General features: G+C 49.2%; 1 protein-coding gene across 1 annotated transcript in view; it reads left to right on the top strand.

The window, feature by feature from the left end:
• The window catches only part of PEX14 (peroxisomal biogenesis factor 14), a 117,566-nt gene that overhangs the window by 56,195 nt on the left and 36,486 nt on the right, over positions 1–24,885 (top strand). The window contains exon 3 of the mRNA XM_048519381.1: positions 241–325. Coding sequence (XP_048375338.1) covers positions 241–325 — 85 coding nt within the window. The remainder of the gene's footprint in view (positions 1–240; positions 326–24,885) is intronic.

Here is a 24,885-nt window from a genome sequence, read left to right as displayed (position 1 = left end):
TTCTGCCGTATATTCTCCTCTCTGGATTTAAATACAATAATAAATCTGTGTCATTTTTTCCCATCAATAGATCTTAATTAATGCATCCAAGTGACACTTCTTTGAGCATTTTGTACTGAGTTTTGATAATTGGTTGTGTCCAAACTGTGCAACCGCACATCAAATGTATCTGGATTCTAACATATCCCAACTAAAAGCGTGTTCTTTTCCTCTTTCCCCAACCCCCTGCCCGCTTCTTAGATTGCAACGGCAGTGAAGTTTCTACAGAACTCCCGGGTCCGCCAAAGCCCCCTTGCAACCAGGAGAACATTTCTCAAGAAAAAAGGTACAGAATCATAATAGTAATTCTTTAAATCTCAATATGTCCTATTGAATGTTTGTTTTTCTAGGCTTCTTCAACCTCTCTTTTTTGGCCCCTTCCGCACACACAAAATAATGCGTTTTCAAACCACTTTCACAACTGTTTGCAAGTGGATTTTGCCATTCTGCACAGCTTCAAAGAGCACTGAAAGCAGTTTGAAAGTGCATTATTCTGCATGTGCGGAATGAGCCTTTATGTGATTTGTCATCCGGACGCATTTTCCCCATGTCCTCTACTCGGGAAACGTTTTAACGTGTACGGATGCAGGAGTCTTCAGAACTCGGTTTTTCTCTGGAGCAGGACAATAGTTCTAAGCAAATGTGGTGCAACGCGGCGACTCGTGTGGCAAACTTCTGAGAGAGTCACTCTGTCTCTTTCCTGGAAGCACAGATGGTTAACCGCTGCGGGCTTTCAGTCTTCACAGGACAGAGTAGGGTGGTGACCAACGGCAGGTGAAAAGGTCGCCAGCTTCAGAGCAGAGCTGGCCTGTGCAGTGATGTGTATGGGCCGCCGTGGGTGTAAAGAAGGTTGGGTTAAGGTTAAATTTGGGGTCATCTTCCTTTCATAGTCTAAAAGGTCAAGCAATTGACTGCCGAAGCAAAGAGGAACCGCATCTCAAGAAATTCTGCGTCGATTCCTGCAGATGGAAGCTGGCCGGTATGCAGTTCAGCCGCGATTCTCGTGCATGACTCTTTTTTTCCTTTCAAAATACTGCTCTTTCTTGAAATACCTCATTTTTTTGCTTCTGAGGTCTCCTTTTTGAAAATGGTAAAGCAGGTTTCTAGTCCCTGTGATAGCGCAAGAAGAACCGGACCACAGGTCATACGTTGTTGATTTCATTTCAGGCGTTTCTAATTCCCCTTCCTACCAAATTGTGCTCGGAATGGCTCAGAACAATTATTTAAAGGATTCTGTACTAAATAAACAACAAACAGCAGCTGGAAAAGCAAGCAGGAGAAGTCCAAGCCAGTAAAACCAGCCAGTCTGAGTATCGGGACAAAAGTCAAAACCAACAATCGGTAGCCACAGTCCAGAGGAGGCGGTTTGGGTCCAGCATTCTCTGAAGGCTCTTCCCCAAAAGGGATCTCCACCAGTTTCTGGCAGGCCAAGAGCCAGGAGCCAAACAGGCTTCCTGGGGTGGAGAGCCACCACCAAAAATGCTCTGTCTCACATGGTTTGCAAGGGTGACTTATATTGCAGGCAAGTCCTTGTGGGCCAAGGTTCCATGGTCCATGACATTTTGGCAGCACAGAATAGAAAAAGCAGGGGAGGGGGAGACTCAGAGCTCTGTTCTTAACACAGCCGTGAATTCTGGTCTATTTCTCTCAGCCACCTGTTCCCCACTAACAAAATACTTTCTTCCTGGTACAGCATAAAATTCCAGATTTTCTCTTCTGCTCCTCCAAAATAAGGGCTGCATTCCCTCATATGATAGTTCTCACTGACCTGATAATTCTGTACCTTACAATCTCCTTTCCCCGCCCCCCCCCCGAGGTGGGGGGAGATTGGGAGAGCTCCCAAGAACTGTGACTAGCCCAAGGTCACCCAGATGGCATGTGTTGGAGTGCACAAGCTAATCTGGTTCCCCAGATAAGCCTCCACAACTCAAGTGGCAGAGCGGGGAATCAAACCCGGTTTTCCAGATTAGAGTGCACCTGCTCTTAACCACTACACCACTCTGGCTCTCAAGGTGTCTGCAGCATGCTGAATCTCAGCCACTTAGCGCAGTCATTCAATTTGTCTGAAGCACATGAATTTGGCACCTGTGGCCAGGTCATGCTGTTCATATTTCAGGAATCTGGATTCTTTTTTCTTTTTCTTTAAAAAAAAAGGCATGGGATCATGGAGTCGCCAGATTCTGTGGCCCCATTGAAAGATCCCCACGATCAAATTGTTTCCTGGCTGCCGAACTAGCTCATAGAGCTGTCGCTCACGGTCCTGAGCTCGCGCTGCACAGGGTGGTAGTAGTGGTAACGTTTCTCTTTTTTTTCTCTCTCTTTTCTTTTTTCCTTTCCTTGAAATATGCAGACCTACAGGGAGTAATTAATCATAAAAGCTTTGGGATTTCAACTCTATCATCGAAGCAATGAAGCAGGGGAAAGCCAAGCTTAAAAGCTGTGTTGATTGCTCACAGTAACCGGAGCCGAAATCTATACTTGCCCGGAGATCCTTTAGCCCCTCCCTGGGCCCTGCGTTCGCCTCCCTCCCGACAACGTACCCGGGATATCGTGCGATATTAAAACCGCTTGAACGTCTCCTCTTGCCAAAATGACCAGTTATTCCTTGGTTGTTTTTTTTCTGTCCCGCCCCCCCCCCCCGGTCTCTCAACGCAGCTGGGTTAGAATTTCATTTGCAAAAGGTATTTAGAGCAATTTAGAGACAAACGTCTCGGGTGTTTGTGCCACGTTCCCCTACCGCAGGCTTCGCTGAGCAGTTTTCGGTATCTGGAGTTCCATCTAATCTGTTTAATTTTAATAAATCCCTGACTGGGAATGGCATAGATGGGAGGTTGTGAGGGGGGGATTGGCTTCGGCAGGAGAAGTCAAAAAAGGAGGCCTGGAAAGAGAGACTTTGACCCAATTAAAGCTTCTAATGAATTACTTGGCTAATGATTACCAAGGTGGAAACAAATATACACTCATGTGCTGTTTGATCCTTCCTTCCTTGAGCTGTGGAGGCTTATCTGGTGAACCAGATTAGCTTGTGCACTCCAACACGTGGGTGACCTTGGGCTAGTCACAGTTCTTGGCGTCAGCAGGAGAAGTCGAAAAAGGAGGCCTGGAAAGAGAGACTTTGACCCAATTAAAGCTTCTAATGAATTACTTGGCTAATGATTACCAAGGTGGAAACAAATATACACTCATGTGCTGTTTGATCCTTCCTTCCTTGAGCTGTGGAGGCTTATCTGGTGAACCAGATTAGCTTGTGCACTCCAACGCATGGGTGACCTTGGGCTAGTCACAGTTCTTCAGCGCTCTCTCAGCCCCACTCACCTCACAGGGTGTTTGTTGTGGAAGTGGGGGGGAAGGGGAAAGGAGATTGTAAGCCCCTTTGAGTGTCCTTACAGGAGAGAAAGGGGGGATATAAATCCAAACTCTTCCTCTCTTCTTCTCGGAGATGTGCAGGAATGAACGAGAAGACTTCTGTCTGCATGTTCAGTTGCTCTTCACCCCAGGGCTCATCCCTGTCTCTCGTCACAAAAATGGCTTCTCTAAGACAGTTTTTTGGGCGAATTCTCATTCTCCCAGATCCAACTTTATTTTAATACTATTGAATACAGAAATTGACATGTCCAGAGTGCGGGGTGGCTATGAAGTAGTGTGATTTCTCCAGTCAACCTTATTTCATTCTTGGAGAATGAGGGGGGATATTGGGGAAGTGTTGAGACCCACCCATGGCCCGTGTGGGGGCCGTTCCTGAAGTCTCCAGATCTGGGGGGGGGGGGAATTGTGAGAGAGGAGCCCCTCCCTCTCTGTGCGAGGTCTTTCATGACTTTCCTATGATTTCTGTGTCCCAGAATGCACGCTCTTTCATCCTCCGCAGTGAAGATGAGGCATTTAATGAGAAACATAAAGTGATTCCGATAGTTCTAGCAGGATACCCCCCCCCCCTTTAAAATTCTTACTCTGTCGTTTTGGGTAATTTACAACCTCTCTACTTCAGAAGATGAAAAGTGAAGAGCAGATGTAGCCCTTCTGAATATTGTAAGGGGTGACTGCATGAGAGATCTTCCCCCCCCACCTTGTTCCCACAGTAGTAGAAGTTCAGGGGCCCCCAGTGAAACTGCTGGGTGGTAAATTCAGGGCAGTTGAAAGGAACTATTTCCCCGCTGTGTGTAATTGATTTAATGGGCTTCCCTGCCACAGATGTCCTGATAGCCAGTAGTTTATGTATAGCTTTAAAAGGGAATTAGACAAATTCAGGGAGGAGAACTCCATTAGTGGCTGTTAGCTGTGATGCGTACATGGAACCTCCATGTTTTGAAGCAGTGTACCTCTGAATGCCAGTTGCTGGAGGGAGGGAACAACAGGGGAAGGATTTGGGAAGGAAGCAGCAAGGGGTCAAATGTCCCTGGGCTGTGGCCATTTAGTCACGTGGGGGGGCGGGAAATCGCCACCCACACCCCTCCTTCCGCTGTGTGGCATGGACCATTGCTGTGTTCAGATTTGTGAGTTGCGGCATGTTCTATAATGTGATGGTGACTGTCAGATGACCTGGTGCAAAAGAAGTTGTTTGGTCATGTTAGAGGAGGGCGGCCGCCCAATGTGTGTGTGGGGGGGCGGCGGGGAACAACAGAAAACTCTGATTTTGCACTGGGCTACGATTTCCCTAGATCAGGGGTCTGCAACCTGCGGCTCTCCAGATGTTCATGAACTACAATTCCCATCAGCCCCTGCCAGCATGGCCAATTGGCCAATTGGCCATGCTGGCAGGAGCTGATGGGAATTGTAGTTCATGAACATCTGGAGAGCCGCAGGTTGCAGATCCCTGCCCTAGATACACCTCTGGGAAGCAGGATCTCAAAAGGTTCTGTGTTCGGTCCCCAACACGGCTGAAGAATCTCGAGAGCAGGTGCCAGTCAGAGTAGTGGTGGATCATTGGGCAGACTTGGTATTAAGCCTGTACCTGAACCAGCACTTCCTTGCATGTGCGGCGTTGCAACCGTTGGGAGAGCAAAACAGGGTATAAATGAAATAAATAAAATCTGCAAGCGTGTGCTGGGAATGTGGCTGAAAATACTGGCAATTGAGAGGGACTCTTGGTTATCACTCTGGTGTCAACTCAGCCATGCAGCTTGCTAGGCAGACCAGTTGTACTTTCTCAGCCTGGCCTACCTCGCAGGGCTGTTCTGAGAACAAAATGGAGGAGAGAGGAACCGCATATGCCACCCAAAGACCTCTGTAGTCTCCCAAGGGCACTCTGGACGACAAACAGCAACAACCTGGGGTCTTTCCCCTCCCCTCCCACCTGGTCCTTTTGAGCGGAACTGCAAATGGGAGACTCTTCCCCCGAGCCCCAGCCCTTCCCCCTGAGGTTCGACGGAGGCTCTCGAGCAAGCCCTTGAAAGGCTGAATCAAGCCATCCGTTCTTGAACCCAAGGATCACTGGGGAAAGCCCGGGAGCCGCTTGCTGTGGTAATAGGCCAAACAAAGTGCTCCTCGCAGGGTGACAAGCCCTTATTTGGAGAGATGAGTGAGAGGTCAAGGGAAACGCTGCCCTTGTGCTGTGTGGGCTTCATTAATCTGCTTCATTACCTAAGCTGGGGAGGAGGGGGGAGCCGGGTCTTTGGCAAGAGGCGGAGGACGGGAACTGGGCCCTGGCTGGTTCCCACCCCCACACGGGTGCCCTGTGACTGTAGTCCTGCTGTTGATACGCACAAATTGGGGACTGGAGGGATCACTGCCCGGCAGAAGAGAAGGAAGGAAGCAGCTAGGACCGAACACCCTTCATCTCTGTTTTTCCCTCCTTCCTCCACCTAACTCCGGTTGCCAGCTCCAGGTTGGGGAATTCCTGGAGAGTTGAGAGAGGAGCAGAGTTTGGGGAGCTACTTCAATAGGGCACGCCACTGAGCCCAAATTCCAAAGCTGCCAGTCCCTGCAGACGAACTGATCTGTGTAGTCTGGAGACCAGCTGTCACTCCAAAAGATTTCCACACCCCACCTTCCAAATTTAGAGAGCCAGCGTGGTGTAATGGTTAAGAGCAGGTGGGTTCTAATCTGGAGAACCAGGTTTGGTTTCCCGCTCCTCCATCTGAGTGGCAAAAGCTTATCTGGGGAACGCAATAAAAGTTGACATAAGGGGGTGGGGAGGCCTCAGCCATATGCTGGGTGGGACAGCTCTGTCTTACAGGCCCTGCAGAACTGCGTTCGATCCAGCAGGGCCCTGGTTTCGTCAGACAAAATGTTCCACCAGTCTGGGGCCAGCGCCGAGAAAGCCCTGGCCCTGGTCCTGGTTTAGGCAATCAGGACTTCCTTCCTTTGTGAAGTTAAAACCAGCCCAGGCACAAAGTGCCAGTGGGGCATTGCTGCCCAAAGTTTTATGTTCTCAGAAAACTTTCTCTTCTGACATTATTTGTCCCAGTGATGGCTGGTGCCCCATATCTCTGCGTCTTTTCTTGTTTTGTTTTGTTCCGGATGACCCAGTGAAGTTCCCAATTCTTAGATCCTGAACTTAGCGGAGGACCTAAGGACCTTAGCGGAGGACCTAAGTTCACAGTTTGGAATATGCTGCCACAGGAGGTGGTGATGGCCACTAACCTGGATAGCTTTAAAAAGGGCTTGGACAGATTTATGGAGGAGAAGTCGATCTATGGCTACCAATCTTGATCCTCCTTGATCTCAGATTCCAAATGCCTTAGCAGACCAGGTGCTCAGGAGCAGCAGCAGCAGAAGGCCATTGCTTTCACATCCTGCATGTGAGCTCCCAAAGGCACCTGGTGGGCCACTGCGAGTAGCAGAGTGCTAGACTAGACGGACTCTGGTCTGATCCAGCAGGATAGTTCTTATGTTCTTATGACCTACCTCATTCTGGATTCTACCTGTCCCCGCATTGCCTGGTACTGTGGAGGACCCAAAACAGATCACTCCAACAGCGGTCCTTGAAAAGGAGGCACCATGTGCAGGCGAAGAAGCGCCTGAAAGGGAGCGGATTCCGACGTAGCCCTCTCGTCCTTTTCTTTTTTTATTACTTTTCTTTTTCATAATTTAACTCCATTTCACGAGGCAGTTTGCATGCCCTTGAATGGAAGCTCGTTACCATGAAAGCTTTTTTAGCATTGATTTCATAACCGCCTTAATTTAATAGCTCCATCATTACTGAGAAGCCCTGAGAGTGAGGCCTGAGCTTTCCAGGTCACTGACCTTTTAATTACAAACCTTGTTCAGATGGCCAGGTTATCGACTGGACGGCTCCCAGATTGCGCCCCTTAGGATAGAAATGAAAACAAGGCTCACTCCCCAGCTTCCAGGAAAAGAGAGAGAGGGCGAGAGTGTGGGAGAGGGGTGGGGGGGGGGGGGGGGAAGAAGTAACCTCCTGCGTTTCTAAAATTAATTTTCTCCTTCAGCTTTGTAATTAATTTTTCAGGAGTGTCGCAATGAGGTTCAAGCAATTCTCTTTTTTTGCAAAGCAAAGGGCAAATCGCTGTATTCCGTACCTCCGAGACGGCTCAGCGCAGAAGATTCCTTTAGCAAAATAGCCGGCTGGGAGCCTCCTCGTTGTCTGTGCAGCTTCCCTGCAAACGCACTGCTCAAGATCCTAGTCCTTATGCGGGTTTGTGTTTTTAAAAGGGCTTTGCTGCCAACCACGTCACCTGCCTCTGTTCCCACTTTCTTTTCCTCTGGATTTTCTTTGTTCCTTTTGCATAGGTGTCAAACTGGCTGCCCCCCAGATGTTATGGACTACAGTTCCCATCATTCCCTGCCAGCATCATGCTGGCAGGCAATGATGGGAACTGTGGTCCATAGCATCTGAGGGCTGTGAATTTGACACCTGTGCTTTATAGTGTTGGTATATAACTAGTGCTAAGGTTTTTTTTTCCTTTTCTTTTTTAAAAAACCTGGATAATCTTTTGGTGGGACGCACAAGCAATGTTTTTGAAGAACCAGTCAGCTGCAAGCAGGGGTCGGACTTGAAAGTATATAATAGGCACTATCTCAAGTAATCTTCACAACTGCCCTGCAAGGTAGGACATGGTTATCATTAGCCCATATTCCAGATGGGGATAGTGAGAGCAAATGATGACTGGTCTTAAGGCCATCCTCTGACAGTTGGCAACGTGTTTGACCCAAGGATTCCCTCCTTCGTACCCCTGTTCTGGTGTTCTCTTTCTATCTCCTTTGTTCCTCTTCCTGGTACAGCAGGTTTCTCGAGATTACGAATGTGGACCAGAATCCTTGCTTCTGTTGGGCAAATTTAGGATTTGGTGAACTGGATTTACCTCTGCTCCCCTTACCTACCTTGCAAACCTTCTCTCTTTGCTGAAGAGGAGGAAGAGGAGAAGAGGAGATGGAGGCCGAGTTGGTATTTATACCCCCACTTTTCTCTAGTTTTATAGAGTCTCAAAGGGGCTTATAATAGTTTCCCCTTCCCCTCCCCACAACAGACACCTTGTGAGGTAGGTGGGACTAAGAACATAAGAACAAGCCAGCTGGATCAGACCAGAGTCCATCTAGTCCAGCTCTCTGCTACTCGCAGTGGCCCACCAGGACTGAGAGAGTTCTGAGAGAACTTTGACTGCTCAAACCTAGCAGGCTTCATGTGGAGGAGTGAGGAAACAAACCTGGTTCACCAGATTAGAGTTCACTGCTCTTAACCATCACACTTTGCTGTTTTATTAGTGTGGACCAACCTTCCACCCAGTTCCAATGTGATCTTGTGCACTCTGCAGTCGCAGTTTGCTGTGATACCTTTCTTCACCCACCAATACTAAGAAGAGGGGAAACCTGCCAGCTTCCTCTTGCCTCGCAGAACTGGTAGAGACAAGGCCGGTATTCGGGGCACGTAGTTTTGTTTATTATTTTTTCCCCCTGCAAATGATTGAGCATCCTCATCCATCTGTTATGAAAGGCCGCCCTGCCAGTCTCGCGCCTCCGTGTCCATCATACGGCGACTCAGCAGCAGGGTGTATTCATCATGTCTGTCTCCTTCTTCACCTCAACCTCGTCCTGTGTGGATACACAGAAAGCCCTGGGCTCACCAGCTTTTCCTTAAATTTATGCCAAGAGGATGTTTCCAGTGGAGCCACGGCCGGCATTCCCAAATGCATTTGTCCAGAAAGGGACAGTATCCAATTTGCAGGACAAGGGCTGTTTCCTGCCCCACAGCCCTTCCTGGTTCTCCCAGCCTACATATGCATTATATCTTGAACACTGGTTCTCTTCTCACTTCGGGTTTCAAGATTTATAAAAAGAAGAGTTTGGATTTATATCCTGTAATGAGACCCAACGGGGATTATAATCTCCTTTCCCTTCCCCACTCCACAACAAACACCCTGTGAGGTGGGTGGGGCTGAGAGAGCTCTGAAGAACTTTGACTAGCCCAGGGGTAGGGAACCTGCGGCTCTCCAGATGCCAATTGGCCATGCTGCTAGGGGCTGATGGGAATTGTAGTTCCTGAACATCTGGAGAGCCGCAGGTTCCCTACCCCTGGACTATCCCAAGGTCACCCAGCTGACTTGTGTTGGAGTGCACAAGCTAATCTGGTTCCCCAGATAAGCCTCCACAACTCAAGCGGCTGAGCGGGGAATCCAACCCAGTTCTCCAGATTAGAGTGCACCTGCTCTTAACCACTACACCACGCTCCTGCCAATTCCAGCTTTGGAGGGACCCAGAGTGTGTAACTGATGTGTGATGGCTTTGCTATGTGTTCGAGAGCGTGCCACTATTACAAAATGGACAATGTCAGCTTATGGGGGGTTGAGAACATATTTTCGGGTGTTACTGAAATCAGGGGGTCTTGGACCACAGTTGTGCCAGGTTCTAGCTTTCTAAGTATTGCAGAAGCAGTGCCATTATTTTGATTCCCCGTCACTGAGCGCGTGGCCTGCCTGACTCTTGCCAGATTCTTTGTTGACGTGCAAGTTCCAGATCTGTTAAAGGCAGCCGCCTTGTTAGCAAGCCATAAAGCCTTTGTTTGCAATAGTCTACGGCCACTTTAGTTTTTTCCAACTGGCGGTGGGTACGTTGCTGCTGCTGCTGTCTTGCATCTTGTTTCCGAGCTCCCGGCTGCCAGCTTGAAAACTGTGTCAGTGCATTCGTTCCGGAAGAAAATTAAAAACGGTTAGTCTCTGCAAAACAAGGGATGAATTAAAAAAGAACGCCAGGGGAGGAGAGGACGGAGCAAACTTAGTGTGTTCTTTTAAGTAATGTTTTCCAAAGGGGTTTGATAAGTGCTCTCTGCAACTTCCTGTCAAAAAAGATTCAAATCTCAGCGATTCTCTCTTTCTGCTTTCTGTGCGTGAGCCTGGAAGGAGCCCTCGCAAGAGGCCGCCGTTTGCTATTTTAATGATGCTACAAAGAATCCATTGAGTGGGAGCGCCTCGGCAGACCTGACATCCTCTAAATGTACATTTATTTGTTCCATAACAGAGGGTACGAGTCACATTAAGTGTAATAGCCTCTTTCTCTGCTCCGGCCTTGCCCTACGACTCTCTTTGAACCATTTAGCGGGAGCAATTCACTGAGTTAGAGGGGCCGGCTGGTTTACAGCCTGGCAAAGACAGAGAGCTGCGGGCTTCATCCACCAGCCCTGGCCCGAGACATTTCAGGGCCGTCTCAGCGGTCCATTTGATGCCATTGTCCTCAGATCCTTGTATGAGTGCTGGTGAGGACAGCCTTCCCTTTCTTCCTGGCCACCTTTTGCTGTTTTTTCCCATTTCTCAGCAAAAAGTGGGTTGCAGTTAAGGCTTATTTGTGTCTGTTGGAATTCTGTGCCTGATCAATCCAGGCTGCGCATCTTTTGAGTTGCTGCCTCTATTTTGCACCCTCTCTTTTGATCCTGCCCAGTTGAGGGGAGGGGCAAAGAGGGCACCGGTGTGTGTGGGGGGGGGGGGAGGGGGGTGTAGCATCACCACAAAGGGTTGAAAGAGTTTCAGCTGACTTTTGGGGATTCCTCAGGTAGGGAGGAAAATATTACATTGTTAGTTTTGAAAAAGGAAGAAGTAGAAGAAGTGACCCCTGAAAAGAATATGATGAAGATGGAACATGCGGTTTGGCTTCTGGGAACTGCGGGATGTCGAGGGTAGTTACATATCAATTAAAAGAGGGAGGGAGGCTGACGTGGAAAAATTGGTTTCCTTGAATTCTTGAGAGTTGGAAAAGGGCTAGACCAGGGGTGTCCAACTCTGGCACGTCAGATGTTCCAGCAGGGGCTGATTGGCATTGTAGTCCATGAACATCTGAAGCGCCAGAGTTGGACACCTCTGGGTTAGACAGATTCATGGAGGACACATCTGTAAATGGCAACTCGCCCTGTTGGCTGAAGGGAGTCCCAATCAACAGAGCGTGTGGTCAACGTCTGAAGAACAGTGCCAGGAGGCAACCCCTGGGAAAGGATATCAGCCCTGTATTGTCGAAGGCTTTCATGGCCGGAATCACTGGGGTGCTGTGTGGCTCCCGGGCTGTATGGCCGTGTTCTAGAATGCTGCTAGAACAGGCCATACAGCCCGGAAACCACACAGCACCCCACCGATATCAGCCCTGTTGTTGGACCTCCAGAAGAACTGGTTGGCTATTCTGTGAAGGAGAAGGAGAAGGAGAAGGAGAAGAGGAGGAGGAGGAGGAGGAGGAGTTTGGATTTATATCCCCCCTTTCTCTCCTGCAGGAGACTCAAAGGGGCTTCCAATCTCCTTGCCCTTCCCCCCTCACAACAAACGCCCTGTGAGGTAGGTGGGGCTGAGAGAGTTCCGAAGAACTGTGACTAGCCCAAGGTCACCCAGCTGGTGTGTGTGGGAGTGTACAGGCTAATCTGAATTCCCCAGATAAGCCTCCACAGCTCAAGCGGCAGAGCTGGGAATCAAACCCGGTTCCTCCAGATTAGATACATGAGCTCTTAACCTCCTACGCCACTGCTGGACTACGTGGCCGCTGGTCTAATCCAGCAGGTCTCTTCACGCGCTCTGGAGAGGGAGTTTTTCCCTGCCCCCTGCAATTCCTCCCGGCCCTCAAGCTTGTTAAGAAATATTATACATACTCTTGCGGTGAAAGAGTTCTTTTCCACTGTGAGCATGAGGAGAATCAAAACAGCGCCATGATATATATGTATTTTTTACCTTGGGAAACCCTACCTCTAGAATGCCTGCACCGTCCCTCCCCCTGGCTCCATTTAGCACCGGGCCCCTTCCTTCCTTGGTGAGACGGAGCTTGAATGCCTTCCAGACTCCCCCTTTGGGGGCAGGGGGGTGGGGAGCATCGCCTCAACCCAGTTAAGTGATCTCTCGTTCACCAATGCTTGTTCCTGCTGCTTTGTGGTTTCTGTGGTTACTCGCTGTGGAAGCACGGATTCCGCTTTTGGAGGAGCCGGAGTTGAACGTCCGTCCTTCCGTAGGGTGGAAACGGGCCCGCGTGTGTGCAAAGCTTTGAATGTCAGGGAGTCGTGGTTAAGGCAGGTTTGCGTGCAATCCCAATCCAGCCCTACAGCCACCGACTGACCTTTTGATGCCCGTGTCACCCTCTCCCAGTCAAAGTTCTCCACGGATACTTCCATCAGAATTCTTCCTTGCTGTTATATTTGGCACAGATGGAAGGGGAAATGTTTCTGCTCATTCTCTTCCCGGATTTGGAATGTTGTATTCAAGTGGTGTCTCCCTGCGCCCCCCCCCCCCCCAACCTCATGAGTACATAGGAACTATTAAGTTTGGAAAGTGGCTATGATTTATGCAGGAATTGAACGGAGAGGAAGGGTAGCACAGGCAAGGAATCAGCGGAGAAGCCAGAAATCTCCGGGGGGTGGGGGTGCGAGGTGGGGCAGGGGTGATTTCTAGCCTGGCTTCAGTGCCTTGGAAGGCACAAAGGGTTGAAAGAACGCTTCTTTCCAAAAAGTATAGACTGCATGAATTTCTGTAACTTCCTTATGCAGAGTCCGTCTTCACACAACACACATTTAAATTGTGGAACTCGCTTTCACACAATGTGGTCCTGGCCACCAACTACGTAATTCTTTTTTTATACCCCGCCTTTCTTCCCCGTTGGGGACACAAAGCGGGCTCTGTGGTTCTCTTCTCCTCCGTTGTATCCTCACCACAACCCTGCGAAGTAAGTTAGGCTGAGACAGTGTGACCGACCCAAGGTCACCCAGCAAGATTCCATGGCACAATTGGGTATTCGAACCTTGGTCTTCCAGATCCTACTCTGACTCAGTTAACTGCTATATTACGCTGGCTTTAAAAAGGGAGTGGACCGATTCATGAAGGACAGGGCTATCAGCGGCTACTAGGTGTAGTGGATCTCAATTCCCTCCAGGACCAGGGGCAGATTTGTGTAGTTTTATAGGGTGTTTTTTTAATTGTTCTGTATCTTCTGGAGATTAGGGGTTTTCTGACTTGAGAGTCCCATGCACAACTGGCAATGGCTCTTGAGATGGAGGCATATACACACTGACAATGGGGCATTCTCTTGAACTTCGAGGGCTTCACACCAGTGTGGAAATGATGTTCTATGTAGGTTAGTCAGGAACATTCCCTCCCCTGCTGCCTATCTGAGAGACAGATCTTCGTGTGGATGCCAACCATGGATAAGCCCAACCAGGTTTCTCAGAGAACCAGGGTTTGACAGTCCCGGTTAGTGTAATTCCGTTAGAATGCAGAAGCTGGTCAGCCCTGGTTAGCACTTGAATGGGCGACTGCCGAGGAAGTCCAGGGCCGCTCCACAGAGGCAAACCATCTCTAACACCTGCAGAGTAGTCATGTCGGTTGTGACTTGGCGGGCACTTTCCACCACAAGAAGGCTGGTTCAGTAAGGAACTTGGCTGAGCTGCTTTGCAGTGAATGGCATGTAAGGTGACAATCTTGAGGAAGTCTCAGCTGTGCAAGCAACAGAAGGAAGCAGATCTGTGTGGGTTTCATCCCCGTTACCTCTGAATGTTGTTCAGCTAGACCAGGGGTAGGGAACCTTTAACACTCAAAGGGCCATTTGGACCCGTTTTCCACGGGAAAAGAAAACACGTGGAGCCACAAATAATTTTTGACATTTAAAATAAATGTAACACTATATATATAGGGGTTTTTTTACCTTTTACTCCGCTCATTCTGAGAAGCGCATGGATGCGCCCACCCTGCTGCCGGCGGCTTGGCCTCACCGGCCGCCGGGAAAACGCCCACCCCGCTCCAACGGGGCGGGCGAGAGGGGAAGCCCGCAACGCGGCGCAGCCGACCGTGGGCAGTTGGTGCGCCTGCCCTGCTGCCTGCAGGGCGGGCAAGGATGGGGCCGGCGACTCCATGACTCTCATGGAGCCACAGTGCAAGGGCAGAAGAGCCGCATGCGGCTCTCGAGCCGCAGGTTCCCTACCCCTGAGCTAGACAAGGGATGTCCATCACTCCCCTGAAGGGAGAGACTTCCTTCTCAGTAAAATCGAGGCACCCTCAAACAAACACACACACATCTCGGCAACCCGTTGACTTTGTTGTGTTGTGCATAATACATATTGCTTTCTGCGAGTCACCAAAAGCCACACGGAGCCGACTCTGATCCTCCAGAGAGGGAGGGAGGGAGGTCAGGGCGGTTGCATTGCACAGTTTTCCAGAGCATCTTTTAGCAAATAGATGGGTTATGTTAAAAACTGCAATCATATCAACTTTTTTTTTTGTTTCTCCAAAAGCGCTCCCCTGACCTTATGCAGCAGAATTGGCCTTATTGAATTTCGCCCCAAACACGTTTATAATTCCTCGGCACCTGCCCTCCCGCCTCCGCGCTGCAGCCCCGTGGCCAATATTCATGTCCTTGCTATCCACATGGAAATGGGCCCTTTTTATGGTGATGAACAAAATTAAATTTGTCTCCGCCGACTGCTGACCTCCCTCCTCTTTAAGGTTGTGTCTTTGCAGGAGGAGACGAAAGGCGCCAGCGGAGGGATCGTCTTGCTACCCAGGGACGCTGGCGTGTGAGGGACCGCTGAGCAAATCAAATATTGAAATCTTTTTGCCTATTAGCAACCGTATCTATCCTTTTGTGGGATCCCCCCCCCCCCTCAAACATTGTGGCAGGAGGGTGTTAAGACCGATATCATTTTCTCCGCATTTTTTCTAATGCAGGCAGCGGGAAGTCAGCGGGGCTCACGTTCACCTTTAACCATGTGTGTTTTCAGTAGTGGGCAAATCCTGCATTAAAAAACAGCAGACACTTTTCCAGCTATCATGACTTGAAGAAGAAGAAGAGTTTGGATTTATATCCCCGCTTTCTCTCCTGCAGGAGACTCAAAGGGGCTTCCAATCTCCTTGCCCTTCCCCCCTCACAACAAACACCCTGTGAGGTGGGTGGGGCTGAGAGAGCTCCGAGAAGCTGTGACTAGCCCAAGGTCACCCAGCTGGCATGTGTGGGAGTGTACAGGGTTAATCCTCGAATTCCCCAGATAAGCCTCCACATTGCGCCTCAGGCGGCAGAGCTGGGAATCAAAATGGCCGATTCCCCTAGATTAGATGGATACTGGAGGCTCTTGGAACCTCCTACGCCATTGCTGCTGCTCCAAGAAGAGTTTGGATTTGCATATCCCCCTTTCTCTCCCGTAGGAGACTCAAAGGGGCTTCCAATCTCCTTGCCCTTCCCCCCTCACAACAAACACCCTGTGAGGTGGGTGGGGCTGAGAGAGCTCCGAGAAACTGTGACTAGCCCAAGGTCACCCAGCTGGCATGTGTGGGAGTGCACAGGTTAATCTGAATTCCCCAGATAAGCCTCCACAGCTCAGGCGGCAGAGCTGGGAATCAAACCCGGTTCCCCCAGATTAGATATACGAGCTCTTGACCTCCTACGCCATTGCTGCTCCAAGAAGAGTTTGGATTTATATCCCCCCTTTCTCTCCCGTAGGAGACTCAAAGGGGCTGACAATCTCCTTTCCTTCCCCCCTCACAACAAACACCCTGTCAGGTAGGTGGGGCTGAGAGAGCTCCGAAGAACCGTGACTAGCCCAAGGTCACCCAGCTGGCGTGTGTGGGAGTGTACAGGGCTGAAATCCTGAATTCCCCAGACTCCCAGCCTCCTCACGAAGCTCAGGCGGGCTACAGAGGCTTGGGGAGATCCAAACCCGGTTCCCCCAGATTAGAGACACGAGCTCTTAACCTCCTACGCCACTGCTGCTCCCTGAGTTCCAAATGCTGTAGCAGAGCCTCTGCACTTGGTGTAAAGGACACTTGAAGGTGTGTGTGATCTGAGGGAAAGTGCAGATGAGTGCAGGCTTTGGGGGGGGGGGGCTGAAAGCCATACACTTGGTTTCAATTCCTCTGTCTTCTCAAACTGAACCGATTGCTCCAGTATGTCTGGAATGTATAGAGCTTGAAACTCCTTGGTGGATTTGGCTGGAGTGTGGATGGAGCAGTCAGATATGCGAGGAGAAAAGGAGCAAGCATACCTTTAGTGCAGAATGGGCTTGGAGTCCTCATCGGATCTTGGAAGCTAAGCAGAGTTGGTACTTTGATGGGAGACCACCAAGCAAGGCTCTGCAGAGAAAGGCAGCTGCAAGCAACCACTGCTTCTCACTTGCCACAAAAACCCCTTGCTGGTTGCCATAAGTTGGCTGAGACTTGCCAGTAGTCTGTCACGTCATTACAAGCCACTGAAGAGTAGAACATTTCAAAGCTGCAAGTTGTAGTGAAATTCTGAGTAAAGAAATCTAAGCTCTGGTGGTGAAGCCTCTGACTGGCAGCAGCGTTTCAGGATCTCAGGTCGAGAAAGTTCTTTCTGCACCTGAGATCTTTGAAGTACTGACCTTTGGACCTCCAAAGCGGGCACTCGGTCATAGAGTCCACGGTGAGGATAACTTCTTCACCTGCTGCCAGCTTGGTACTGGAGTGTAGGAAACTGCCTTCTCCCAAACTCCTCTATGGTCCCTCACTTGCAGCAGCTTCCCAAAGCCTCAGACAGGAAATGATCTTTCCAGACGCTTGTGACCAGAGGGCCTTCCAACTGAAGATGGCAAGCAGTGAACATGAGCCCTTCTGTGTGCAAAAGGCTCGCTCTGCCATTGAACTCCTTACCCTCTCCTCTGCTGCCTCTTAAAGGCCTGTTATGCCCTCATCCCCACAGACCAATCTTCCTTACCCCATAAAAATCTGTGACGGCTCTGTTCACACATCCTGCAACCCACACCGCAAGTCCCGGGCGTTAAGGTGATTGGGTGGAGGGGTAGACCCGGCTTCCAGGCACAGCTCAGCTCTGCAATTCACACAGCCATCTTGGGGGAGTTCTGTCTCTAATACCGTGCCGGCTTCATCCAGTCCCTCTCTCAAGAGAGCCAGCGTGGCGTAGTGGTTAAGAGCAGGTGCACTCTAATCTGGAGAACCGGGTTTGATTCCCCGCTCTGCCATATGATCTGTGGAGACTTATCTGGTGAACTAGATTAGCTTGTGCACTCCAACACACGCCAGCTGGGTAACCTTGGGCTAGTCACAGTTCTTCTGAGCTCTCTCAGCCCCACTACCCTCTTTGTTGTGAGGGAGGAAGGGTAAGGAGATTGCATGCCCCTTTGAGTCTACTTACAGGAGAGAAATGAGGGGCATAAATCCAAATTCTTCTTCTTCTTCTTCTTCTTCTTCTTCTTCTTAGCTTTGGCCTTCTTCTTGGCTTTTCTTTTGGCTTCTTGGCTCTTTCTTTCTCTTCTTCTTCTTCAAAGCTGGCTGGCTTTCTTCCTCCTTCCTTTAGCTTTAACGCCTCTTCCTCTTCCTCCTTCTTTAGCTTCTTCCTCTTCTCCCTAACTTCCTGGCTCCTGCTTCCTGCTCCTGTCTGCTCCTCCTCCTCCTCCTCCTCCTCCTCCTCCTCCTCCTCCTCCTCCTCCTCCTCCTCCTTCTTCTTCTTCTTCTTCTTCTTCTTCTTCTTCTTCAGTGGATTGCCTTTCATGGGTCTTGAAGTGGTCTGTGGTCAGGATTTCCCAAATAAAAGGGATTTGCCTTGTGATTCCATTAATTAAGGAATTCAACCTGTATGCTTAGAGAGGACAAAAAATGTCAAAAGTCCTTCCTAATATTGTTGCAAATGGCGCCAAATTAAGCTAGATGTTACTACAAATCCAGCCAGCCAATTTATAATTATGCATTCAGGGTCGCGAAGCCCTTTCCTCTGTTGCTTACAGTAGTGCGCGTCTTGCATTCAGAGGAACCCTCCTGCCTCTTGGGTGCATTTGGAAGAGGTTCTATTTAGCGCTTTGACACTTCGGCTGCAGGAGGATATATCAAGCTTTCTCTGCATTGTGGGAGGCAGGCAGAGCTCATGTGAAAAGATTTGTGCGTGTTTTATGTGGCTCGTCAAAGGCCCAGTTAGACTGGAAGTTCCGTTAAACTTGTGCAGCAGAAAATAGGATCCTAGATCTCCTGAAGCGTGTGATTTGAAATATTCCTCAGTCCTTCCCTTCTCCTTTTACAGCCTGCCCCTCCCTGGGCGCTTTGAAAATGGGACAATCCTCAGCCCAGATAAAAGGGGCAGGCTCTCAAGCTTACTTTTGCGGCATTTCGCCCCTATTGGCTGCGGCAGACATTGCCCTACAAAGCACTTCACTTGGTCATTCGCGTGGCATTTTAAAAGTCATTTCTCTCTCTCGTATGTGAGGGGTGAGACAGTATCTCTTGCCCTCCGCACCAGAAGTGCCAGAGCCTTCCAAACTCAGAAGTCTGGAGAGGTTTTTTTAAAAAGAATAATTGAATTCTTGACTGCATGAGCGAGGTTCGATTTTTTTTTTTTTAAAAAAGGAAACAAAGCTATGTTTATAGAGAATCCTAAAAAAATAGCAGCTTCCATTACTGTAATTAAATGGCGGCGCAAGCGCTCCCAACCTATCAAGGCTGCCTGCGTGCTTGCAAGAGGCAATGGAGAGCTGCAAGGAAATTTGGAGAAGGCTGATAATCCGCTTCAATCCCTCGAGGGAATAAGAGCAGTTAAATGAATTTGTTTAAGTGCAGAAGTGCGAAGTTCACAGGCGTCAGCTAAATCCCGAAAGTGCCTATATGTTGGCCGGAGGCGGCGCTGGGGAGGCGTGGGAAGTGTGAATTGAAATTGCGGGACTGTCGTGCGCGTCAAACGGAGAATACCCTGGAGCTCAGTATTTACCAGCACCTGTGTACTGCACTGTCAATAAAGCGCCAAGCCATAAATTTGCTGCAGCGTTCGTTGAGCCTATCGAAGTTACATAGTTATCAAGAGGAATTGAGTGACTGCCCACCTGTCTCCTCTGCCCCACCTGCGCTTTCCGCGATCATTGCATCATGAGGACAGAAGGGTTGCTTCATGGTAGAATTTGTCCCCTTCCGCCATGCAATGAGAGAGCTAAGAATACTGACAACAAGCAAAATGATAGAAGCAGGGTTCAGGATTTGCTTCCTGGCGAATTCTGATCTCCCTCAGAATAAGGTCTTTCTCAAACAAAGAGAGAGGAATCCATGTAACAGCAGACAAAGGTTTTCTGAGCGGCATGACCTTGCCTCCTCTCTTCTAGCAGTGCTCAACCCAATCAAGAAGTCCTGGACTGTGTTCTGACCGAAGTCTCCGTCCATTTTTTCTATTCTCAAGGGGCAGGTACGATGGCCCACCTGTCATGCCCGATTGCTCGCAACAAGCCCGCTGGCAATGGAGGCTGAATTCCCTGGACAGATGGAGTCAAAGGTGGAAGAGAACTCCCTGCAGGAAGATATTAAAGTTTGAAAAGCCACCTCTCTTAACAGTCAGCCGATTTTGCCAAGGGTAAAAGAGGCGTTCTGTTCGGTCCACTGAACTTTTCTCAGTTCAGATATGTCACCCGGTCAGTGTAGTGTTCCCTGGGGGAGCCCCAGGGACACCTCCGTGCCGTTTTCCCCTTCCTGAAACTGCCTGTGACACGGTGGCTTCCGTTGGACGACTTCAGTGTAGTTCCAGGGATCACGTACTTCTAGAGATTTACTATGGAGTGACAGCTCGCCGAGTGCAAGGTTTTCATGGCTCCTTTTTCAACGCACCCAGGCACTTTTTGAAACAATGTGTGGGTACTGCACGAGCCGTTGTTTAAATCCTCTGAATACTTTCCCCATTGTTTTTTCCCTTTGAAATTAGCCCCCTTATTGAATTTGAACTTTCTGTAGAAACAAGACAAGGAGCCGAATTCTGGTCCTCCTCCTCCTCCTCCTCCTCCTCCTCCTCCTCCTTCTTCTTCTTCTTCTTCTTCTTCTTCTTCTTCTTCAGTGGATTGCCTTTCATGGGTCTTGAAGTGGTCTGTGGTCAGGATTTCCCAAATAAAAGGATTTCATGATTCCATTAAGAATTCAACCTGTATACTTGAAGACAAAAAATGTCAAACTTCCTATTGTTGCAAATGGCCTTGCTAGATGTTACTACAATCCAGCCAGCCAATTATATTGCATTCAGGGTGCGAAGCCTTTCCCTGTTGCTTGTGTGGGGCGTCTTGCATTCAGAGGTATCCTGCCTCTGTGCATGGAGGTTCTATTTGCGCTGACACTGCAGAGATATATCGTTTCTGCATTGTGAGCAGGCAGGCTCGTAAAGTTTCCAGCGTGTTTTATGGCTCGTCCAAAGTTAGACCGGAAGTCTTAACAGCAGAAAATAGGATCCAGATCTCCAGCGTGTGATTGAAATATCTCAGTCCTTCCCTCCTTTTTACAGCTGCCCTCCCTGCGTTTGAAATGGGACAATCTCACCAGATAAAAGGGCAGGCTCTCAGCGTACTTTGGCATTTCGCCCCCTTTGCCGCATTGCCCACAAAGCACTTCACTTGGTCATTCGCGTGGCATTTTAAAAGTCATTTCTCTCTCTCGTATGTGAGGGGTGAGACAGTATCTCTTGCCCTCCGCACCAGAAGTGCCAGAGCCTTCCAAACTCAGAAGTCTGAGAGGTTTTTTTTAAAAAAAATAATTAATTCTGACTGCGAGGGTTCGATTTTTTTTTTTAAAAAAGGAAAGAAAGCTATGTTTATGAGAACTAAAAAATAGCAGCTTCCATTACTGTAATTAAATGGCGGCGTTTAACCTATCAAGGCTGCTGCGTGCTTGCAAGAGACGAGCGGAGAGCTGCGTTTTGAAATGATCGCTTCAATCCTCGGGGGGAATAAGAGCAGTTAAATAATTTGTTTGCGAGGTGCGAGTTCCGCGTCAGCTAAATCGAGTGCCTATGTTGGGAGCGCTGGGGAGGCGTGGGGGGGGGGGGAATTGAGAGGGGGGGGCGCGGGACTGTGCGTTCACCGAGAATACCCTGGAGCTCAGTATTTACCAGCACCTGTACTGCACTGTCAATAAGCGCATAGCCTGTTGCTGCCCGTTGACTATCAGTTATTAGTTATCAGAGGAATTGAGGACTCACCTGTCTCTCTGCCCCCACCACGCCCCCACGATCTTGCATCATGAGGACAGAAGGGTTGCTTCATGGTAGAATTTGTCCCCTTCCGCCATGCAATGAGAGAGCTAAGAATACTGACAACAAGCAAAATGATAGAAGCAGAGTTCAGGATTTGCTTCCTGGGGAATTCTGATCTCCCTCAGAGTATTTTCAAACAAGAGAATCCATAACAGCAGACAAGGTTTTCTGAACGACAGACCTTGCCTCTCTCTTCCCCAGCAGTGCTCAGCAATCAGGGAGTCTGGACTGTGTTCCGGGTCCCATTTTCTATTCTCAAGGGGCAGGTACGATGGCCCACCTGTCATGCCCGTGTCGCACACAAGCCCTTGGCAATGAGCTGAATTCCCTGGACAGATGAGTCAAGGTGGAGAGAACTCCCTGCAGGAAGAAAGTTTGAAAAGCCACCTCTCTTAACAGCCGCGATTTTGCCAAGGGTAAGGCGTTCTGTTCGGTCACTGAACTTTCTCAGTTCAAGTACGGTCAGTGTAGTGTTCCCTGGGGGAGCCCCAGGGACACCTCCGTGCCGTTTTCCCCTTCCTGAAACTGCCTGTGACACGGTGGCTTCCGTTGGACGACTTCAGTGTAGTTCCAGGGATGCGACTTCTGAGATTTATGCGGAGTGACAGCTCACCAAAGTGCGTTTTTCATGGCTCCTTTTCACCCACCCAGGCACTTTTGAAACAATGGGGTACTGCCGAAGCGTTGTTTAAACTCTGAATACTTTCCCCCCCATTGTTTTTTCCTTTGATACCCCCTTGTTAATTTGAACTTTCTGTGAACAAGACAAGGCCGACTTCTGGTTTGATCCAGCAGGACTTTTCTAATGAGAACCAGTGTGGTGTAACAGACGGAGTGGTGGACTAGGACCCTGGACAACCCGGATTCGAATCCACATTTCTACCATGGAAGCTCACTGGGGGACCTTGGGCCCATTGGCATCTCTCAGTCTGAGCTACCTTGCAGGGTTGTTGTTGTGGGAAAATGGAGGGAGGAGAATAATATTGGAAAGCCGCTTTGAGTCCCACATACGTATGTGTGTGTGTGTGTGTGTGTGTGTGAGTGAGAGAGAGAGGGGGGGGGATATAATAAATAAATGCAGAAAGGGAGGGAGAAAGAGAGAAACCCTGCAAGAGGTGAGAGCAAAGTTCATCCATGGTTACTGCGTACAATTTTTTCTGACTTTGCTTGTGAACGTAAATTCCTAGATTGTTCAAGCCAAGCCAGATGTATGGACCTCAGCATTCAAATAAGCGTTCTCTGACGAAGCTGGGATCATGACGTGTGTTAGGCACAAGGTCCTGCTCAGTTAGCCAGACAAAGATCAGAAGGCCTGGCTCCTTGTATTTATGTCAGCTCTGGCCAATCTGCAGGCTTCATGCTGTCTGCCAATCACAAGGGCTGATGTTGCACCCTGCTGTTTCCATCAGCGCCAGATGAGGGCACTAAGTCCTGGTTGCAAATGGCCCCAAGTAGCTCGTTCAGGCAAACTTCCGGGTTCACGCCTCTGGTCCTGGATATGATAGAAGACCAAAGCACTAGGAAGACAGACAGCTCCCTCCCAGTTACACTAGGAAAATATTTGCTGCTAGAGCAAGCAACAGAATAAAGTCCCTTGAAAGTTCTTCTTTGTTGTATTGTGCTTTGTTTTGTGTGTGTGTGTGTGTGTTCTTTTTTGGGCAGAATAATACTCATAAGAGTCATGGTTGTTGTTGTGGCGAACGCAGCCCTGGAGAATCAGAGCAGCAGCTAACATGTCTCTGCAACTCCCCCGGGGCGCGCTGATGAAACTTCCTTCATTTTTTACCACTCAAATACTTTGCTGAGTGTGGTCACTTAAAGCACTGTCTCCTGCTGCTTCTTTGCCCCCCTCCTACTAGACATCACTCCTCTTGCCTTTCACAGGCCTGAGAGGACAATCAGTCATTGCGTAGGATTGCCAACCTCCAGGCGAGACCTGGAGATCTCATGGATTACAGCGGGCCTCTAGACTACAGAGATAATTTCCCTTGGAGAAAATAGCTGCGTCGGAAAGTGGCATTACACCCAGCTGTGGTCTTTCCCCTTCTCAGACCCCCCCCCCCCCCCCCCGATCTACTGCCAAATTTCCAGGAATTTCCCAACTTGGAACTGGCAACCCTGTGGTCATGTCTCTCCCACCCTCCTTCGAAATAACTTGTAGTAATGCACCAGATTCTCCTCCCCTCCCATTTTATCTTTGCAACAACCCTGTGAGGTGGGCTATTATGAGAGAGAGGAACTGGCCCTAGATCAGCCAATGAATTTAATGGCAGGGAGGAGATTTGTATCCAGGCCTCCCCGATTGTCCTCTGAGACTCTGTGACCTCTGCCCGAGTCCAGCTGAGCCCAAGTCTATGCATCCGGGATTTAGTACAGAAAGCGAATGGAGTCGGGAGGTCTCTCTCAACCTGAACTACTGGTAAAAATGGAACGTTCCTTCCATTTTTTGTCCTCTTATGTCTTGGTATCTCTGTGGTGAAAAAGCCTTTGTGTTGTCAAGGAGAAACAAGTTTGATTTTAGAACAGGCTGCCATTAACATCGTGGTCCTGATATGGGCTTGAGCTCGGATCCGTCAAAGGAGGCCGTGTTCATGCTCCCTTTGCTGTGCTTGCACAGAGAGAAGCAATCATAGAGCCATAGAGTTGGAAGGGCCATCCAGTCCAACCCCCTACTCAATTTAGGATCAATCTAGAATACCCCCTGACAAGTGTTCGTCCAGCTGCTGCTTGAAGACTTCCACTCAGTTCCTACCCAGGACAGAATTCCCAGCGTTCTTCAGCAAAATGCCAGTTTCAAAAGTTGCAAATCGACCTTAATTTTTTATGTGGGTTTGAGGTTTTGACAGGACGTGGCATCAGCTAATAAAGCTCTATTTGGTGCACACATAGCAGAGCGGATTTTCCTGCCGTGCCCTGTCCCTACCCTGTTTCCCCTAATAAAAGACATCCCCGAAAAATAAGACATAGTAGAGGTTTTGCTGAAGTGCGAAATATAAGGCATCCCCCGAAAGTAAGACATAGCAAAGTGTTTGTTTGGAAGCATGCCTGACGAACAGAACACAGAAAAATAAGACATCCCCTGAAAATAAGACATAGCACATCTTTGGGAGCAAAAATTAATATAAGACACTGTCTTATATTCGGGGAAACACGGTAGATAGTCAAGATTCAAGAACTCAGGAATATCCAATTAAGTCAATGGACGTACAGTAAATTCAGAAGAAACAAAAGGAAAAAGCCTCTCTCATACAACACACAAGCAACTTGGATGTAGTGATAGATGGCTTTCAAAGGGTGATTAAACAAAATCTTAGTGTATTGTCGAAGGCTTTCACGGCCGGAATCACTTGGGTGCTGTGTGGTTTCCGGGCTGTATGGCCGTGTTCTAGCAGCATTCTCTCCTGACGTTTCGCCTGCATCTGTGGCTGGCATCTTCAGAAGATCCTCTGAAGATGCCAGCCACAGATTCAGGCGAAACGTCAGGAGAGAATGCTG

Source organism: Sphaerodactylus townsendi, linkage group LG16 (genome assembly GCF_021028975.2).
Source record: "Sphaerodactylus townsendi isolate TG3544 linkage group LG16, MPM_Stown_v2.3, whole genome shotgun sequence".
Lineage (NCBI taxonomy): Eukaryota > Metazoa > Chordata > Lepidosauria > Squamata > Sphaerodactylidae > Sphaerodactylus > Sphaerodactylus townsendi.
Note: the sequence above shows the minus strand (reverse complement) of the source record. Positions and strands in the feature narration are given on the sequence as shown.